General features: G+C 44.1%; 1 protein-coding gene across 4 annotated transcripts in view; it reads left to right on the top strand.

Moving 5' to 3' along the window:
* Positions 1-20369, top strand: part of GALNT14 (polypeptide N-acetylgalactosaminyltransferase 14) — a 190182-nt gene that overhangs the window by 125401 nt on the left and 44412 nt on the right. For all 4 annotated transcript variants that reach the window (XM_037895598.2, XM_037895597.2, XM_043543547.1 and 1 more), the window contains 3 exons: positions 9994-10061; positions 12920-12985; positions 15617-15738. In XM_037895598.2, the coding sequence (XP_037751526.1) occupies positions 9994-10061; positions 12920-12985; positions 15617-15738 (256 nt within the window). The remainder of the gene's footprint in view (positions 1-9993; positions 10062-12919; positions 12986-15616; positions 15739-20369) is intronic.

The following is a 20369-nucleotide window of genomic DNA, read 5'->3' as shown; positions in this document are numbered from 1 at the left end:
AAGGAGTCCTTGTGGCACCTTGGAGACTAACAAATTTATTTGGGCATAAGCTTTTGTGGGCTAGAACCCACTTCATCAGATGCATGGAGTGGAAAATACAGTAGCAGGTATATATATTGTGACAGACCCAGACCAGTGGGGTGCAGGAGTCTGGTAGAAGGCAAATATACTGGCCACTGGATGAATAGTTTTCTGTTCCCTGTGTGACCAGAGCAGGGGCTGCACTAGAGCAATCAGGAGCCTGCTAGAACCAATTAAGACAGGCAAGCTAATTAAGACACCTGGAGCCAATTAAGAACATACTAGAATCAATTATGGCAGGCAGACTAATCAGGACGCCTAGTTTAAAAAGGACCTCCCATCAGTTAGTGGGGGCGTGCAAGGAGCAGGGAGTGAGAAGCCATGCTGCTGGAGGACTGAGGAGTACAAGCGTGATAAGGCTTCAAGAGGAAGATCCTGCGGTGAAGATAAAGAAGGTGCTGGGGGGAGGCCATGGGGAAGTAGCCCAGGGAGTTGTAGCTGTAGCTGTCACGCAGCTGATACAGAAGACGTAGACAGCTGCTATCTACGGGACCCTAGGCTGGAACCCAGTGTGGAGGGTGGGCCCGGGTTCCCCCCATCCCCCCAACTCCTGATCAAACACAGGAGGAGTTGACCTGGTCTGTGAGAAATACCAGAAGGGAAGGTCTAATTTGTAAAAGGGATCTGGCCTGCCCCTGACCCACTAGGTGGGACACAGAGTCTGCAGGGATTGTTCTCCGTTTCCCCCATGCTGGCCAGTGATGAGGTTAGCTGAGTGAACGGTAGGTTTGAGCCTCTAGCAGAAGCGGCCAAACTGAGGGCTGCCATGAACCTCTGAGGCAAGCAAATCCGCCAAAAAGTGCATGACCCACCAAGGCAGAGGAGGAACTTTGTCACAATATATACACAGTACATGAAAAGATGGGAGTTGCCTTACCACCCATTTGGTAAGGCAACTGCCATCTTTTCATGTACTGTGTATGTATATATATATAATACCTGCTACTGTATTTTCCACTCCATGCATCTGATGAAGTGGGTTCTAGCCCATGAAAGCTTATGCCCAAATAAATTTGTTAGTCTCCAAGGTGCCACAAGGACTCCTCATTGTTATTGTTGAAATGTTATTCCATTCATGTTATGCCTTTAACACACAGGTCTGCATTGGGAAAGCTGCTGATGGACACTGTCCCAGCCAGCAGTTCTGGGAGGCTGTGACCCTAAGCACCCCACTATTAACACCCTACACACTACTGCAATGATAGTTGTACAAAATATGCCTTGTGAGGTATCATTTGAAAACTAATAACACACTGGTCAATTATACGATTGTGAAACATATGTGACAAGGCTGCCTGTGGAATTAGAGATGTCTTCTGCTATTATGTTTTAAAGTCTGTATTTGAACAAAGTAGAAAACAGGTCTCCTCAGGTCTCGAATACAAATGAAGCGGGTGACCAGTGACAATGGAATTGCAATTTACATATGCGGTAAACGGAACTGTCAAAGCTCACAAGGTGATTGGGGAATCACCATGTCTGGGTCAGAAAGGATCATGTGTGTGCTTGTCTAACCAACCTGGTCATCAGGCAGAGGCATTTACATAAAAGGTAAACAAAGCCATCAAGCCAACAAGGGGAAGAGGTAATGACTCATCTATCAACAGGGGATGGAGACTGCACCCCTCAGGAAGACTTGCTGCTTCTTTAAGCAGGGTCAACGAATTGTAAGAGAGTTGCTTTTAAGAGGCTTACTGGGCTGTTAAGAGAGGGGCACCTCAGATGACAAGGGAAACCAGCACCTCATACTTCTGTGGAAGAACTTGAATGAGAACTAACCATGCTAGACCAAGAGTGAGCCAAACGATCTTAAACAAGTGGTCTAGACTGATGCAGCTCCACTGACTTCAATGGAGATACGCTTACACCAGCTGATGGTTTGGCTCTGAATTATAACCTTGTCCCTGAACTGCAACATCCAAGGATGTAGCCAAATCAGGACAGGGCTCAGTCCCATGTATAGTGTCAGTCTGAACAGAGTTTTAATGATGCTGTAACATAGGTCCCAATTGTGGTACGTGGGATCTTACCTTTTTCCAAGAATCTAATCCCTCCTACTGCTAACATCTGGCTTAGACTCTATCTCTTCTCATTGCATATACCAGCTTCTTCTCTTTTATTTAAATGCGTAGGTTTCACTTTGCTCTCTTTTTTTTCATTTCGAGAGCCAGATTTCCAATGATTTCACAACTGCCCCACCTTAGCCTGTCACCTCCACTGTGGTATGCTGTCGAGAATGCTATCCAAACACAAAATTCTTGTGTTGGGAGACGTGCGGTTTTACTCCACTGTGTGGTCGTTATTTATTCTTTAAATCTGCAATCTGAGTCTTCAGAGTTGGAATCAGGAGGCTTAATTATTTACCTCTTACTGACAACCCAAAAAACACTCTTGGGCAAAAATCTTGATATGGGGACTGCACATTCCAGATCAAATATTTAGGTAATTAATTAGTGGGTATGCTATCATGTCTTTCATTTTCCAATACTCACAAGTAGAAGCAGGCCCTGTCTGCAACCTCCCCTCTCCGCGTAATCTGGTGTTTACAGTTGCTGAGAAAAAGGAGTGGTGAAGCCATGCATCCAGTCCCTAGGCAGTATGTAGGTCCTGTATAGAGGCTGTGCCATAGCTCAAATGACTCTGATTAAAAGAGCAAAAACAAGCCAGGTGTTACTCTGAAACTGTATAATTAGCACTTTGTGCTGACTATTTTTTTCCTCTCTCTTTCCTCCCCCCAAACCCCTGGCCATTTTTATAATTTCCTAATCATCTCTCACAGTGAGTAAATATATAGCTCTACAGATGCTTTTACCTTTGGATGTTAACATAAGAGAACTCTTGAATTTCAAAGAGCTGGTGGGTATTTGAGAGAACAAAATGCGGAAGCTGCAGTGCAATCAAAGCTCATTATGGTTATTCTTGGTGTAATGTCTCTCTCCATCTCCTACATAATTAGTCAGTTTGGATTGGTGGAGCAGTTCATTTTAACGGGCATTGTCTCTTCTCTCTCACTCTGTCTGATTTCAATAACCATGACCTCCAACCCCTCTGGCACTTTATTATGTTGTTGGGCTTTTTTTTCCACAGGCCCCATTATGTTGCCATGGAGAGAATTAAGGGTTCGTAAATACAGAGAAATCAAGGTCCGGAGTCATTTTTATAAACCAGCAAGTATTAAGGGGTGACAAAAGTACACACCAGCAAAAGATGTAGGCTCAGGTCTGCAAACACTGGCCTCTCTTGTCTGCATTCACATTTTGCCTGCATCAGTGTTAATTTTGCACTGATAATTATTTACAGGTGGCATTGATGGACCTGATTCTACACTTACTCCTGTCCTGAACTAAATGAAGAGAATCCCTGGAAAATGCAAGTGACAAAGAAAGATGAAACCTATCCTTATGATGAAAAGTTAGGGTCAAATTCTGCTTGGTTACACCAGCATACTCTTGATTAAACCCAACGAAGTCAAGGAAGCTACATTGGTGTCAATTCAAAGTAACTCAGAAAAGAATCTAGCCCTTATTCCATAACTGACTGTAGGTAAATTCACTAGGATAAATCCTGAGATCTTTCCCTTTGATAGCAATGGGTGTTTTTGTGTGGAAGGCATGAATAAAGACCTTGGGATTTGACCCAAAATATTTTGATTTGTCTTTATTTTTTTTATTGCAATATATTTGCCTGTATTTGATTTCAGAAAGAAAAATGTCTATAAAGAAGAGGTACTTCAAAGAGGGGCAAATCACCAAGTACTTTTACGTGTAAAAAGCAAAAGGAAAAAGAACCAAAAAAAGAAAGCAAGCTGAGTGAAGATCTGAGTAATAGAAAAGCTGGCTTTCCATTTTTAAGAGTGCCTTATAGAGTATCTGATGAAATCCCTGTAACACCAAAAAGCTAAAGTGTTCAGTGTTTCTGTTTCCAATTGTTCCTGCAAATGATCACAATGCGGGGGCGGGGTGTCTGCTGTGTATTCAGTGGTCTTGGTAACTTATTGTCCAATTCATACAACTCAGGTTGCAAATGTCTGTCAGGAATAGTGAATTTGGCCTTGCTGGCAAGTGAATGCATTTTCTCTCAGCCTCTTGGGTAGTAACTTACTCTTCTATTACATTCATCCTTTGTTGCACAACTCTTTATACCAGTGGCAGATGGTTGTTACTGGGCAGGTTTTTAGCAGTGCAGCCAAGAACTCCAGAGCGGTAACGTTTAGGGCCTGCAGGCATATGATTCTGATTCATCACGCACAGTGGGTTTAGACTAGTGTATCTCTGCTGACTTTCAGGAATTTCTCCTGATTTACACTCGTGCAGGTGAACGGAAAATCTGGCCTGTAGCACCTTGGCTGTGATGTAGGTCTTTAGCTAAGCAGTTTTGGGACTTGGATGGGAAACTCCCAAGGATAGGCTCAAGTGTTGTAGGAACTGATGTGGGTAATTCAGTAGGGGCGCCCTGTTCTGTGAGTTACTAGTGCTGTGGATTGGTGCAAGGGGGGTGCTGTGCTGCTTGAAAGTGCTGTCTTTCATAAGAGGTAAAAATAAGGTGATGTTAGGGCACATTTGGCAAGAGTAGACTTGTTCTGGCCAGACTGCATTGTGCTTCTTTAAAGTTCCTCGGGTGCTTTCAGTGGGATAAGGTTTTCTTCACGCACTGTCCTGAACAGATGCACAGTGATGCTGTTGCAGAACAGCTGCCGCATTTCAATGATGGCTGAAAATATATACATAAAATCTTCATAGTTTAATGTGATCTGCTCTGAGTGTAGCAGGCAATGTCGTTCGGGGCATGTAACATGTTCATGCATGACTCAGTGCAACTGCCTCCACCCACCCATTCAAAAAAATACACAGAGCAAGTCACTGCCAAACGGGTGGTGAAATCCTGATCATTTTAATGCAGGCCTAAGGGTCGGGTGCCTTTTTTGGAAGCCTGACCCTCATGGTTCTTCAGATTGCATTCAGGGTGGTCCCGCTAATTGATAATTTTGAAACATTTTGTTTTGATTCTGACCATTTTTTATTAAACTTTTTTCGTACTATAATTAGCTTAATTTTTAAACAAAAAGTTGAAAACCGGGATTTTTTTCATTTCAAAAATGTCAAGGAGACCTTCTGAAAATTTCTTGGTCGCATTTTTTTTCAAGTTGGGGAAATTTGTCTAAACTGACCTTTTCTAGCGACAAGCTTTGGCTTTGGCAAATTGGTATTTTCCAGCCAAAAAAAAAAAAAAAGTTTTTTGTTGAAAAATTCCCTCTAACGTTAATGTTTCCATCTGTGGTGCCCATACCTGTATGGAGTGTGTGACATCATAATCCTGTGGCGTTCCATGATCTGGTACAATCTCCTCCCCAAACAACTGAGCATGAAAACATTACCAGTCCTGAGAGCATCCCATGGCTTTTGGTTATGTCACGTATGTTCAGTCTAATAATCGATTTGATTTGCTTGCTGCTTGTCATTGTTTTAGGGTTAGCTGGTGAAGGAGGCAGTACTTGGGGGAACTGTGCCACAATCTCTTCCAGGGCTGATGGGTGCACGTGGAGGTGTAGGTTGGGGACAGAGGTTACATTGGTCATCATCACCCATTAACATGGCATAGACTGATTATGTTCTCCAAGGTGCTGGCCTCTCTCCATGGGCTAGTGTGGAGGGGATGGGATGGGCTCATGGCCTCACCTCTCCTCTCCCCTTTCTGAGTGATTTGTTTCACAGATGGAGCAAGGGTTAAGCTGTCCCTTCTCACGTTAGATGCTACTGCAGTGTGCTCTTGCATAAGCCAGCCTGTGGTGCGGGTGCTTCTTGCCTGTGTCTCTTTCCTCCCCCAGCACCAGAGCAGGACGCAATCTGGCCCCTAATCTTTCTTTATTTCCCCCTGGTTTGGTACCTTGGAATCTGCTCCCGCTTCCCTCAGGATAAAGGTAATTCCTTTTATGTCCACAGAGTTACGCCAGGGGAAAACTGGTGTCAGTGAGCAGGGATTCAGACCTAACTTTCTTCTGATGTCCTCCAGTTTTACTTCAGTGTAACTCTGTTGGGCCTGATTCTCCCCTGTTCTGTCTCCCTAACACTGAGGACCAGCTGCAGCCAACATTCAGAGCAGCTTCCAGGCTGCTTTTAATTTTTAGCACTTATGCAGGATCCTTAATGGACCCTACTCCAATGGAGGCTAGCCAGACTGATGTGGCACTCCACCCCCTACCCCTCCCTAGCCCCTGCTGCCCACAACATGCTCCCGACTCGTAGAAGGGAGGGCACACCAGGCTTAAGGCTATTACTAGTTACTGTAATATCTGAGCATTTCACAATCTTCAATGTATCGATCCTCACAACACCCCCATGAAGTAGAGCAGTGCTGTATCCCCATTTTAACGGAGGGGGATCTGAGGCACAGAGAGGTCAAGTGATTTGCCCAAGATCACACCAGGAGTCTGTGGCAGAGAAGGGACTTGAACCCAGGTCTCCAGCTAGAGCTCTAACCATTGGACCGTCCTCCCTCTAGCAAGGGTGGGGAATTTTCTGCTGGTGGCTTGCAGCCAGTTCCCAGGTGGAGTGATAGTAAGGGGCAGATCTGAGCATACAACCCACTCCGTTGACTTCAGTCAAGTTACTCCAACATTTTGCTGGTATAATTAAGAGCAGAACTATCGCCACTGATGTTTCCCTCCTACCAGGTTAGGCAGCCCTACACTGCACTATTTCCCCCCCTCCTCTGCCCCCCACACACATGTTCAGTGGTCTATTTCTTTATTTTGCTGGCTCTTTTACAATTCTTCTTTTCCTGCCAGTTCTCTGAAGTCTGATTTCCAGGCAATCAGTGCCTGTTAACTATTCCACCGAGCGTGCTATGGCTCTCCTGTCTCTCTGTACTGACACTCAGCTGCAGTAATTTGCTGAACTCAGCTCCTGCGTTTGGGCTATTTTAGTATGTTTATGACAAATCTATTAATAATAATAATTTTTTTAAAAGATACTCGACAGGCGGGAACAGCACGTGGAAATGGCTGCGTGCAAACTCTGGAGGGAGGAGGGGTGGCCAGACACTTTTGCTAATACGCTGTGGCTGTGTTGGCGGGAGGCATTTGGAATGCTGTGTTGTCTAACCCCCTGGTGTTAAAAAGGCCAGCAGCCCTGGGGGCCTTGTCCGCATTAGTGAGGCTCCCACCTTTGCTATCGCTGGAGGAGCTAGTGCAACAGAGTGTGTGGGAATATTCCCCAGATAACCTTACTGTGCACAAGGGCTGGGATCAAGGCTTTAGTGTCACTCAGATGTTGCATTTACAGGCTCAGTCCTTAGCTTGTGCAAACTGACGTCCTTCCACTGAAGTCAGTGCAGCTACACTGATTTACACCGGGCAAAGACCTGGCCCTACTAGGCTTGAGACCAGCTCTGCTCTCACATTCACTGGTGTAAATCCAGACTAGCTCCCCTGAAACCAATGGAGTTATTACTCTGGTTTTATACCAGTGGTGCTTTCAGTGGAGTTAGTTCAGATTTACACCAGCATCAGTGATTGCAGAATTTAGCTCACTGTTTGCAGTTCAAAGGCCTGATCCTGTACAGGGTTGAGTAACCCCCAGCTCCCATTGATTTCAATGAGAGTTGAGGGTACTCAGCAACCCACAGTATCAGACCCTCCATAAAGGACAAGGTGGGGTAAGGCATCACTTCCACATACAATGTTGTGCCACCTAAGAGGGGGTGAACTTATTCTGAACCCACTTGAACACTGGGTTTGAACTTTCAGCTTGAACAGTTATCAGGGTGGAGAGACTGCAGCAAAGGGCTCAGAGAAAGAGAGGCAAAGTGTAATGAACAGACAAGGTGGGAGCAGAGCAGAAAGAGACAGAGAGTAAAGAAATTATAGTGTGTGTGTGTGTGTGTGTGTGTGTGAAATAAAGGAGTGGTGTGTGAGAGGGAGATTGTAATGAATACAGGGGGCCTGATTTTTATCTCGTCAATTTCACCATACACAAACAGAGGGACAGAAAAATATTGCTATGGAGAACTGAAATCTACAAATAGGCAAAGGAAGAAAACACTGCTTGACAACTTATTACACTTTGATTTAAGGATGTTTACTTTGCATATGTTGACATGCGATGTTGACAATTTGTGTTTTAATGGTTATAAAACCTGAACTTTTTGAATCTCAATATCTACTGTTTTTAAATAATTATTGTCTAAGCCCCCCAATAATTTCCTGCAACCGTGAAAATTTAAATAGATAAAAATAAAAAAAGCTTAAAACCCATAATTTTGCATAACTGAACATTTAAATCAATAACAATCTAAAAAGATGCTTACAAATAAACATCCATCTTATCCCCTCAGAATAAAAAAAGTAAATTCTGCCAAACCTACTGTGACACTCTGTACCTCAAAGCAGCACCCTGGAACCCATATTCACCCCTGTAATGTAATTATGATATATTTCATACAAAGCATGCCATATAAAATATCATAGGAAACATGAACTGCTGAAACCCATTGTTCTGTCAAATTATGCATATCATTAGTGTGTATGAAGTTATGGAATTTTGCTGTATGGTTGTTACTGAAATATGTTATAAGTTTGGGAATCATCCATTGCTAGTTCTCCACTGACAACAAAGGAGGTGATCCATACCCAATCGGGCACTGAACGACCATTAATCCACAGGGGAGCTGTAAACAAGGGATTTACAATTCTGTAACAGAAGCACCACACAATGGGGATTGCTCAACTCTGTGACTCAGCAAGGCCCACCAGACATGCCTGGGCTAGTGTCTTTCCAAGGACATGGACTAAGAGTATAAAATAAGGGACAGTGGCATCATGCTTTTACCTTTCTCCTTCCCCACCTACACTGGAAGCAACAAGAATGCTGGAAAGACAAAGACCTAAATTGAGGAGACTGGTCCCAGGCTTAAAAGGAAAGCCTGTGTATTAAGGACTGTAACCTACCTACAACATCCAATGGACCCTAAAATCTTTTTATTTACATACTATGATTGGGGGTTTTATTATTATTTTCTCTAGAGTCTGGACTTTAACTATACCTTGACCAAGAAATTTGAACCTTGACAAAAAATAATTGACTTACCCCTGTTCTATATGAACAATCAATCCATCAGCTGCCAATGCCCCTTCAAAAAGTCAAGCCTGACTTCTTTTCTATAGGCAGGTTTTACACTAGTATAATTCCATTGACTTCACCGGTTTATACTACTGTAAGTGAGGAGAGAATTAGGCCCTGCATTTCTAATGACAGAACATGTAGATGGTATAATTAAGAATAGATTGTAGCTTTCATCCCCATTTCACAATAACTGTACTCCTGGAGGGGAGTTTAAACTATCATCTCCAGCTTCTTTCTTTTATTAAACAGCCAGGATACAAACCCACTGTTATCCTCTCTGCAGCCTTTGAAACACAATCAGCTCACAGTAAAAACAGGACTTTTCCTCCCATGCCTGTAAGGTATGAAAAGATGGGTTTTGACAGGTAATTTTGCTTTGTGTTGGTCCTGTTGCCAGTAACCTAACATTAGTTCCGGGGGAGGGGAAGGGATTTTAAGAGGGTTGTACATTCCCATGTGAAACTTAGCTTGCAACATGCATATTGGTAAACATACATCTCCCCCCTTCCCATTAAGGTTAAAGGCAAATCTCTTCTAAGCTTTGTAGGGCTGGGCAAGGGAGGGGAATAGGAACTCTGCTCTCTTTAGAATAATTAGATGTGACTTCAGGTATCTGATGCATGGGGACTGATTTCCTGTACATTGCTTCACGGGCACGTCCATTGTCTATCTCTGTACTGGAAACCTGCCCTTTTTTTTTTCCCTTGTCAAAGGTCAGCTCCCACCTTTCCCCATCTCCTAACTTGTTTAGCTACTCAGGTACTATCATGGACTTTCTCTTTTCATTCCTCAGTGTTTTAAACCGCACCCCTGTGTACCTGGTCCATGAAATCATATTAGTGGATGACTTCAGCGATGATCGTAAGTGACTCTCCATATCCTAACCACTAGGAGACAGACTGCACACACAGGGGCTGTGCTGGGTTGGGATGACAGAATAAGCAAAGGGGTGGGGAGTACATAGCCCTATGTTGGGTGATGGCAGTACATGGGAGCTGTATTATCTTTCCCATATAGCCCCCTTTGCAATGAGCTTGGGATTTGAGGGTGTGGGGTTGGGCGTGGAACTAGAGACAGATTCTTTAAGTTGGAAGAACTTTGTATATCTCATTTGCCAGTTTATGCTGTCTGTTCAATTTTCGTGCTTTAACTCAGGATAGACAGTACAACGAGGCTGGTCAGTTTCATTTTCTGTTTATAGTCAGTTTCACTTTCTGGTTTCCATTCACTGCAGGGACATTGGTTGAAAATCTGGCTAAAATTTAGGCTGTGTACTAGGAAGCTCTGAGAAAACCCAAGGGTCAGTAGAGCCACATCCAGAAGTTGTCTTTGGCTTAAAAAAAACCTCTAATGGAAATAGTTTTTTTTCGTTTAAACAAATAAACATTGCCATACAGAGTTTGCAGTAGGACTGGATGGGAAATCCATTTTTCCAGCCTGTGAAAATTTTTGAGATTTCAAAAAACAATTCCAAATGGGATGTGTAGACCATTTAATTTTTTTTTTTTTCAAAAAACTTTTGAAACAAGAAATTCATCATAAGTGACCCTTTCCCCTGAAATGTTGTGGTTTTGAAGAATCAGCGTTTTCCAACCCAGAAACCTTTAATCGAAAAATTCCCATCCAGCTTCAGTTTGCAGCCCATATGTTGCAGCATGATACTGGTGCATGAGACTCTGAAAGTCACTGTCTAAAATCAGAAGTAAAACTGACTGGTCTGTTTTCATTTTCCATGCCCAAAAAGTATGTAAGTAGTTTGTATGATACAAAATCAATACAGCTGTGTGAGAGTCTACCAGTTTTAATAATCTAAGGTGGTGTTAGGAAGGAAATTTGTTTTTTTGTTTGTTTGTTTTTTTAAAGATTTTGAACCACAGTTCACACTTCCCTTTCTACAAAGAGTGGGGTTGCAAATGCTGCATAAGAATTTCAAATTCCAAAAGAGAGGATCTGTTTTAATTGAAACAAAAAAATCATTTCTGTTCACAGTAGGCCTGATTCTGATCCCACACCAGTTTTACACTGGTGGTGTTCTACTGGGCTAGATCTAATTGTCAGTTAGACTGCTGTAAGTCCAGAACACCTTTTGAGTCAAGTGGAGCTATTCTGGATTTGCACCATTGTACCTGTGAGGAGAATCTCACTTCAAAGGAGTAACTCCTGATTTTCACTGGTGTAAGGGAGAGTGGATTCAGATCTGCTCAGTGACCATTTGTCATAAAATGATGCTGTAAATTACACATGGCACCTGAGTCTCCCTCCATTACACCCATTTTACACAGTGTCACTCTATTGAAGGAAGTGGGACAGATCTCAGCTGGTGTAAATAGGCATTGACTTCAGTGGAATTATGCCGATTGACCCCAGCTGAGGATCAGGCCCACTGGTGTTACACTGGTGTGATTGAGTGGAGAATCAGGGCCGTAGAGTGAAGTGAATAAGAGAACAGGTTTAATTGATACAATGAATGCTCATTGCATCACTTTAACTTGCACACCAAGGGGCTGCAAGGTGTAGCAGAAAAGCAACTAAAAGGAGGATGTAAAATACACTTTATACCCATTTTCCAAGCAATTTACTCTCTACCTGCCAACACTCAAAGGCTATAAATAGGGCTGGTTGAAGTGCATATTAAGCACAACTGGTCTGATTCTGATCTCACACTGGCATAAGAGCCTGATCCAAAGCCCACTGAAGTCACCAGAAAGACGCCTGTTGAATTCAGTGAGTTTTGGATCATATTCTATATCAAGCGCAACTACACTGAAATCAGTGGAGTTACACTGATGGGAAACTATTGTGACTGAGATACAAACCAGACCTGGAGCTTTTCAGTCTGCTGGAAGAGATGAGAATAGGTGTGATGTTTGAGGGATAGAGTAAACAAATGACAATTATTTGGCAAAAAAAATTAAGGCACTTACCTTCCTACAATTGGAAAGTTGTTGGGCTAGATCTTCATCTGCATCAGAGCTCCACGTGGGACAAGATGGGGAGAGGAAGCAAAGGTGGCTGTCAGTCACCTTTGCACTCCTCTTAGTTCTTTACGTATCAGAGGTCAATTTGGTGTCTGCCTAACTTTGAGCAACCTCAGGGCTGCTCTACATTGCACCCAGCTGCAACAGCCCCCAAGGAGCCATTCTACAGCTGGGATCGCCAGAGTGCAGTAGTGCTCCATTCATCCCTTCCTTTCACCTCGGCCATGCCCTTTAGGCCACCCAAGGGTTTTTCTGCTTCATGAGGGAACAGAGACACAATGAGGGTGAGGTAATATCTTTTATCAGACCAACTTCTGTTGGTGAAAGAGACAAGCCTTTGAGCTACACAGAGCTCTTCTTCAGGTTTACTCATGTGGCAGGTTATCTAGATTTACTCTAGTGTAAATGAGGTCAGAATCCAACCTAAGCCCTGATTCTCCTTGACCGCTGATTTTACATTGTAATTCTATTGGGCCATATCCTCAGCCCTTGGAAATCCATCTAACTCCATTGGAATAAATGGACTGATTTACACCAACCAGGTAACTGGTCCATTTACTTCAGCAGTCACTCATGATTTACACAGGTGTGTGATCAAAATCAAGCCCAGTTTCTATCTGATGTGCCACCCATAAAAAAATAACCCTTCCTGCCCTCTTAATTACCCTGTGAGGCCCATGTCTGGTGAAAGTTATAGCCTCTACACTGATGTGTTCTGTGCCTCTGTTTGTGTTTCCAAAGCTGACGACTGCCATTTACTGGGCAAGTTACCCAAGGTGAAATGCTTGCGCAACAGGCAACGAGAAGGTAAGATCCTGTCAGGACACAGGTGGGTGGTTGGTGAGAGACAGGGAAATTCCTGGAGGTGGGAAGAGAGATGGATGCCCAGTTGAGTTGGCAGGAGTGACTGTGTTGGGGTGATGTGGTCACAGGGATATCTGCCGGACTTCTGCAAATATCAGTGACTTTTGGATCCGAGGGGTGAGAGCACTAATAAAAAGAGATGTTCAGAAGGACCAGAGAATCAAAATGGATCTCCCCCGCCCCCCCATTCAAAGAGATTGGACCTGTTAAGATATCCAATGAGGCTCAGCTGCAGCTTATTAGCCAGAAAATTAGAAAAGGCAAAACAAAGCCCCGGGACTTCTTTTTAAAGCTGTTTGTTCTAATGAAACAGACGAGATCAGCTCCTGCTGCCTCCATGGGAATTAAAAAAAAATATAAATTAATTATATTTTAAAGATTAAGAAGATCTGTAAGGCGGATGAACGCATGCCCCAGGGGGCTATTGCTGCGGACCTCTGGATACACTTTGCCACCCAGCCCCAAAATCTAAATGGATATTTTCTAATGCTGCTTTACAGTATTAAAAAAAACCCACAAATATCAAAGAATGTTTTTAGCGGCAAGCCAAAAGCATGAGCTATAGGGATTTTGTGGAGTGGGGAGATAGGGAGGATGGGGTGTAGAGGGGGTTTATCTGAGTATTCTCCTGCTTGGCTGGATTTGCTCTGTTAGACTGGGGTGAATCTTGAGTGGCCCCTTTGATGTCAGAGATGTTCTCTGCATTGACACTGGTGTAAGTGAGTCACAAACTTGCCCTCTCTCTATATCTGTTTCTGGATTTCTGTCTGTCTTTCTCCCAGCCAAACTGTGACACCCCACCACACGTACTCCACATACACACACACTCCTCCATGGCATCAGAGGGCCCTGACCCAGTGGAGATGGATTCTGCTGCAGATGTTGGTGTGTAGGGAGTCAGGATCTGGGAACCCAGCCCAGAGGGGTCACATCCACTTGTACACCACAGAGTTATACTCCATCGAGGCTCTTTGCATGCTGCCTGTAGGCAGTTGGGGCAAGGGTGTGGTGGAGATGGTAGGCCCCTAGCTAGATGACAGAGCCTGGAGCTGCCATAGAAGTTATAGAGTGCAGTCTGAGAGGAGCCTCCATTCTCCAGTCCACAAGGATATCCCCAGGAAACCCCATAGTCACTCATGTTGTTCCAGGGTTTGGCCTTCTATCTGTCTCTCGCTCTTGCTCTGACTCTTGGGGTATGTCTCAGTCCCTTTCCTCCAGGTTCTTGTAACATAATTATCAATGGGCTCCTTCTGCCTGTCCCTGCAATGCTGCTTCTTGCCTTTGTGATCTTCTGTTTCCCAGAGTCCCTCAGTTCCTTGTTGTCTCCTTTCACTCCTGTCACCACTACCACGGATGGTGCTTTTCCAGCACTGCCTCCATTCTTGTGTCCCCGTTTAGTGCTGTCAGTTATCCTTGGTCAAGGTGCAGGTCCTTCCGTTTGTGGAGGGTACATCCATTTTGTTAATGCTGCTGCTAACTGGCGAATGGGCAGTGTGCTGGAGGAATGAGTGGGGAGGAGCCATTTGACTGTAGTACAGATGGTAGATATCACATACACAGAGACAGTGGAGAGATGTAACTGGTGGAAGGAGGGCTTTGTGTTCATCTTTAGAGATCAAAAATTAACCAAACAATCCAGCCCTAAATCTGTGTGTCTGAGTAGTTCCTCATGGACTGTAGCATCACAGCTAGATACACCCACTGCATTTACCTCTGTCTTTTTCTCACACACACAAATATCCACCTCCTACATCTCCTAACAGCAAGGTGGGGTAAGTGCATTATAATGGACACAGCAGGCTTGTCGCTCCTTGGGACCAGCACTTGAGATGTCCCCCTCCTTGATAAAAGATGTTTCTGCTGAGCATCCTGAGCTAATGACTTTTGATGCCACAGGGGGCAAGACATCAGTGGGTCAGTAGATGGACCCAGCAGTGGGAAGTCAAGATGAGTTTTAGGGATTAGAGAGAGAGAGAGACCTATGCATGGATTGACGCTTCAGTTATGGACAGTCCTCCATCCCCACGCCTGGCTTCCATGGACATAAGTGGGAACGTCGCTGGTGAATCCAGTGAACGTACAGACTGAAACCACAGACTTACTAAGGAGATACACTCACTCTCTGTGGCAGAGGATGGTTGGGGGTTGTTGGTGGTGGTGTGATAAAATATTTGTTCAAATTCCCCTCTCCTTTGTCACTGCTGTTACAGGCACATTCCAAGCTGAATTAAATCTATATTAGATTATTGTACCTGTGGGGGTTACTGAAGCGTTTTAAGTCTCGCTTTTCCCCCAGGAAAGTGGCAGCAGAAATAATTGCATTAATTAAGAATTGGTGTAAATGCCATAAATCAGTAATCTAAATGACCCTAAATACTTTAATGACCTTGGAAAATGAGGGAGGTGGCTTGCTCACACCACAACCCAGGCATGCACATGTGGGATGGAGGATGGGTTGGGGCTCAAGGGGCCTCTCTGTGTGTGTAGAATGTGCTTCTGGGGAGTCCACTAATCCCCTGCACAGAGAGACGGATGCGATCTGTGATGCACCTGAGCTTGCGTGTATCTGAACAGGTTTGATCCGGTCCCGAATCCGAGGGGCAGACGTGGCACAGGCAGGAGTTCTGACCTTCCTAGACAGTCACTGCGAGGTGAATAAAGACTGGCTGCTGCCTCTCCTGCAGAGGATCAAAGAGGTACGTGTCTCAGAAAACCAGGTCACCACTCAATTAGCACAGGTCTTGGTAAAATCCACCAATAGCTTCTCTTATGGCCAGTGGTGGACATGTGTCGGAAAGTGCAGGGCTGACCCTCAGTGGGATACCTGCCAAAGTTTTCTCTCTCTTGCCTTTCTTTAGCCTGCACCTGGAGTTTTCTCTCTCTCTCTCCTGCTCCACTGGGGATCCCCATTGGCCCAGTTCATCCCTGATGTACCGCTGCTGTAGTCAAAAGGATTACCCTGGGTGTGCAATAGTGAGTCAGTCCCAGCAGATGATGGGTATATTGCAGAGACAGGAGGCAAGGAACTGGCCAGTGTGTGTGTGCAAATCAAGCTAGCTGGACCCCTGGGTCCCTGTTGCAATTGCTGAGAGGCAAATGCTGAGTGGTGCCAGGGGAATAGGTGGGCATTGCTCCAAGGGACTTTTCAATTAAGCTCATGTAAAAATGCCCAATACTGATGATTTAGGGCTCTTTGAATAAGGGTTGGATTTAATTTCATGCTAATTAAGCTTTAATACATGGATTTAATAGGTTTAAATTCTGCTGATTTCACAGCAGACAATGATATTCTCCTTCCACTAGAAACACCTCTCCTCTTGCCCTGCCCGCCACAGCACCTTGTCATTCAAATAAAAGGTGCCGTGATCTTGTGGGTTCAATGTAGTGTCTGGGAACAAGGAACTCCTTAGCTCTGCCACTGACTCCTGTGACCTTGGACCTCGCTGTGCCTGAATTTCCCCCTCTGTAAAATGGGGATAATTATATGTATGCACCTCTCAGGGACATCACATGCAGATTTTAATTAGTTGCGTGGTTAGCTGTGCTTGGAAGATAAGTGTTTAAGGATCAATAGAAAGGTCATTATTGTTACTATTATCAGGAATGTGTCTCTCCTAGTAAATGTTCTCTGTGTATATATATCTTCCTACTGTATTTTCCACTGCATGCATCCGATGAAGTGGGTTTTAGCTCAAGAAAGCTTATGCCCAAATAAATGTGTTAGTCTCTAAGGTCCCACAAGTTTTTTTTTTTTCTAGTAAATACTGTTATTCATGATTAAAACAGTTATTTATATATTTTATTATTAAATATATGAACATATCTTTGGGGAACTGGCGCATATAGGGTGAAATACCTTGTCTAAGGTCATAATATTATGTAAAAATGGGCTTGTTTTGCCATAATCCTGCCCCTTGTCTCTTACCTGCCTTGCCCCTTGTCACAAACCTATGCTGTTCCACGTGAAAGCCCGGTGGCTTGGTGGGGGCACGGGTCCAGGTTAACTTCCTAACCTGTGAGCTCTCAGGGTCAGGCCTTTTTACTGTGTTTGTGCAATTCCTACCCCAACGGGGCCCCAATCTCTGACTGAAGGTGGCACTAAAATACATCTAATAAATACTGATGTAATCACAATGACACTTACATATTATGAAGACTCCGCTGTCACCTGCCCCAATACCGGGTCTTCCACTAACGTTTATTTCACTGATTGTTTTTCACTCTGGGAATGGCCTTTTAACACTCCTCCCACCACCACATTTCCCTACCCCAGCCAACTCCGCCCTGCATTTCAACTCAAGAGCAACAGCATCATTCCCGCTGATGTGTTCTGGCAGAGTGAAAGCGAGCAGGGTGGCAGTCAGGACTGCATTTCCCTTGCAGCGCTGGGGCCCGTAGTTCATGCTCAGAGTCGATGTGATGGATGAATGTAGATGGCAGATGGAGCAAAGCTGGAGGAGTTTCATTACAACAGAGCGGCAGGAGCATGGTTTGAATGTAACATTAAAGCAGACCCTCACCTCTGCTAACTTCTGATTTGTAATTCTATTTTAAATATGTGCATGGTTTGAAGTAGAAGCTGGCTCTGTGGTTCGCACTCCCAGCTGGCCATGCTGCAGAGGACCTGGGTTCAGTCACTCCCTAGAAGTTGACAGGGACGTTGTTGAAGGGTGTTGCTGACATTTTGGGCCAAGTGAGATCACTGTGAAGTAGGACTTTAAAGAGCTAGAAAAAGGCTCAGCAGCTTAATCCACCGACAGGTTCCCCACTTATGGTGACCTGGATTTAAATCCTACTTTAGGACAAAGCCACCATAGTGGGTTCATCCTACTTCCTAGTGGACGTTTCCCCCAGCTTGCTAAGCCACCATCTAGGCATGGTCGATGCACTCCATGGTTTCTGAGATTGGAATAGCAGGGGTTGTGGCAGGTCAGGAGTGAAGGCAATAGACCAAGCTGTGTGTGGGGAGCCCAGGGCTGGAACAGCAGGCAGTGCTGTGGGTCAGGATGGAGATGCGTTAGAGGAAAGGTGTCTGGGGTGCACAGAAATAGAACTGTAGGTGGTGCTTCAGTCAGGATTGAGGTGCACCTCAGAGATGGGTGGGGACCTAGTTCTGGAATATCAAAGGGTAGTGGGGGTGGAGGGGTGGGTAGTACTACAGGCCAGGATTGGAGGGTATTTTTGAAAATATATCTTTTTTTTTTTAAATGTGACCCTTGAGAGAAATTTTTTAAAAGTCCAAGGGGTCCCTGACCCCCGTCCATTAGTGTCCTTGTTACCTGGCTCATTGCCTCCGTCCTTTACACCGGGGTTAAGATACTGATCACTGAACTGTATGAAATGTTACTGCTGCCACCTTTGGGCAGGTGCTGGAAAGACAACCAGCCAATTCCCTGCCATGTTCTTTTACAGTGGGAATTAATGTTACATAAAAAGTCTTTTCTTGCTCTGTTACTGGCAGGAATGGTCTTTGTGGTAATAAAATGGAAGTCTCGAGCAAATGAAGAATGACTGGCCCAAAATGAATCTGACTTTGCTCCCAGTACCATTCCACTCTGCATGTCACTTCCCATTTTTCATTGGGCAAAGCAGCGGTTCAGGCAGGTTTCTGGGTGTTTGGCAAATGTCAAAATAAAAGGAGGGGTGTGTGTGTGTGTGTGTGTATGTATGTATCAGAGAGAGAGAGAGCGTGCACATGTTCCAAGACTGTTTACAACTGCAAACGTGTAAGCACATGGTCTCTCGTTTTTACTTGTAGAGGTATATCTAAAACCATTACCCATTTATTTCAATTGAATAACTGTTCTTAAAATGTAATTATCAAGCCTAAGGCATTTTTACAGTAAGAATCAATCTTAATCAGCTCACCTGAAAATTGGCTTTTGCTAATGCCACTATAATGAGCCAGCGAATGGCGTTCCGCTTCCAGCTGAAGCCCCTGACAGTTTTGCATGTTCTTGCAGTCTGTGGAGAGAGCTCTAAGGTGGGATGTTAAGCTATAACTTTGCATGAATCCACCTCAAAGGGAGAAGGATGCCCACTGCCTTCCTGGTTTCAGAGTAACAGCCGTGTTAGTCTGTATTCGCAAAAAGAAAAGGAGTACTTGTGGCACCTTAGAGACTAACCAATTTATTTGAGCATAAGCTTTCGTGAGCTACAGCTCACTTCATCGAAAGTGAGCTGTAGCTCATGAAAGCTTATGCTCAAATAAATTGGTTAGTCTCTAAGGTGCCACAAGTACTCCTTTTCTTTCTGCCTTCCTGCTAACCATTCGAATGAATGGGAGGTCAACATTGGTGGTTGTAGCCCCGAATAGCTGGAATACGTTTCCTTTTCCATTGAAATATTTGATTTGATTTTTAAGAACATTCTAAAGGGACAAGGCATGATTGACTTGCAGATGTAATTTAGTCTGTGTGACAACAAGATCAGTAGAAATCCGTTCATGAATTTTTGAAAATTCTAATTAAGAATTTGAGAATATGGAGAGGGGCGGGCTAGAGGTAAACATGCTCTTGACATTTTTGGAGCCCCAACAGTGCAGCATTGTGCTAGCCATGTGAGAGCCAGAAGGTGAAACTGACTAAAGTAAAAGTTGGCTATAAATCAAATAGTAACTATACTTATAAGAAGTGCCTTTCTTTTCAGGATCTCAAAGCCCTTTGTGCACGCTGTGTAAGATCATTTTCCCTGCTGTATAGATGTGGCCACTGAGGCACAGAGATTCTAAGTATGTCACTGAAAGCTAAAATCCCTGCAGTATTTCTCTCCGCTGAGAAATGCAGAGAATGTTCATGGGGATTTTCTTGTAAGAATCTTAGCTTTGTAATGAGGATGAGTAGAATCCAATGTGGGCATGAATTATGGCTCTCTAAATGCATTCATGAGCAAGTTGCTCATGGTAAAATGTTAACATACATAGTCATTCCCCCTCAACATAAGTTTCATATACAGTATCCTCTGATTTCCTCTCCATCCTGGGTTTAAATCCTTTTGCCCCATCTCATGGAGACCTTCCTTCAGCCAGTGAGTGAGACTGTAGTTTGAGCTCATCAGTGCCATTCTTTGGGTCAACCAGAAGGGTCACTAGAAAGCAACCTTGAGACACCCTCTCCTCAGCCTCTTGCTGGTTCAGCTGTCCAGAAATCAGAACTGAGAAATTGGCAGAGATCTCTCATTTCATAGTGCAGAGTAGAGCTGGTGGGGACATTTTCCATTAACTTTTTTTTTTTTTTTGGTTGAAAACTCCAATTCATCAAAACCAAAATGGTTCGTGAAACAGGGGCAGGTTCAGTGACTCTCCTGACTTGAAAAATGTTCAGACCAA

Source organism: Chelonia mydas, chromosome 3, assembly GCF_015237465.2.
Source record: "Chelonia mydas isolate rCheMyd1 chromosome 3, rCheMyd1.pri.v2, whole genome shotgun sequence".
Taxonomy (NCBI): domain Eukaryota; kingdom Metazoa; phylum Chordata; order Testudines; family Cheloniidae; genus Chelonia; species Chelonia mydas.
This window is presented reverse-complemented; position numbering and strand designations above follow the sequence as displayed.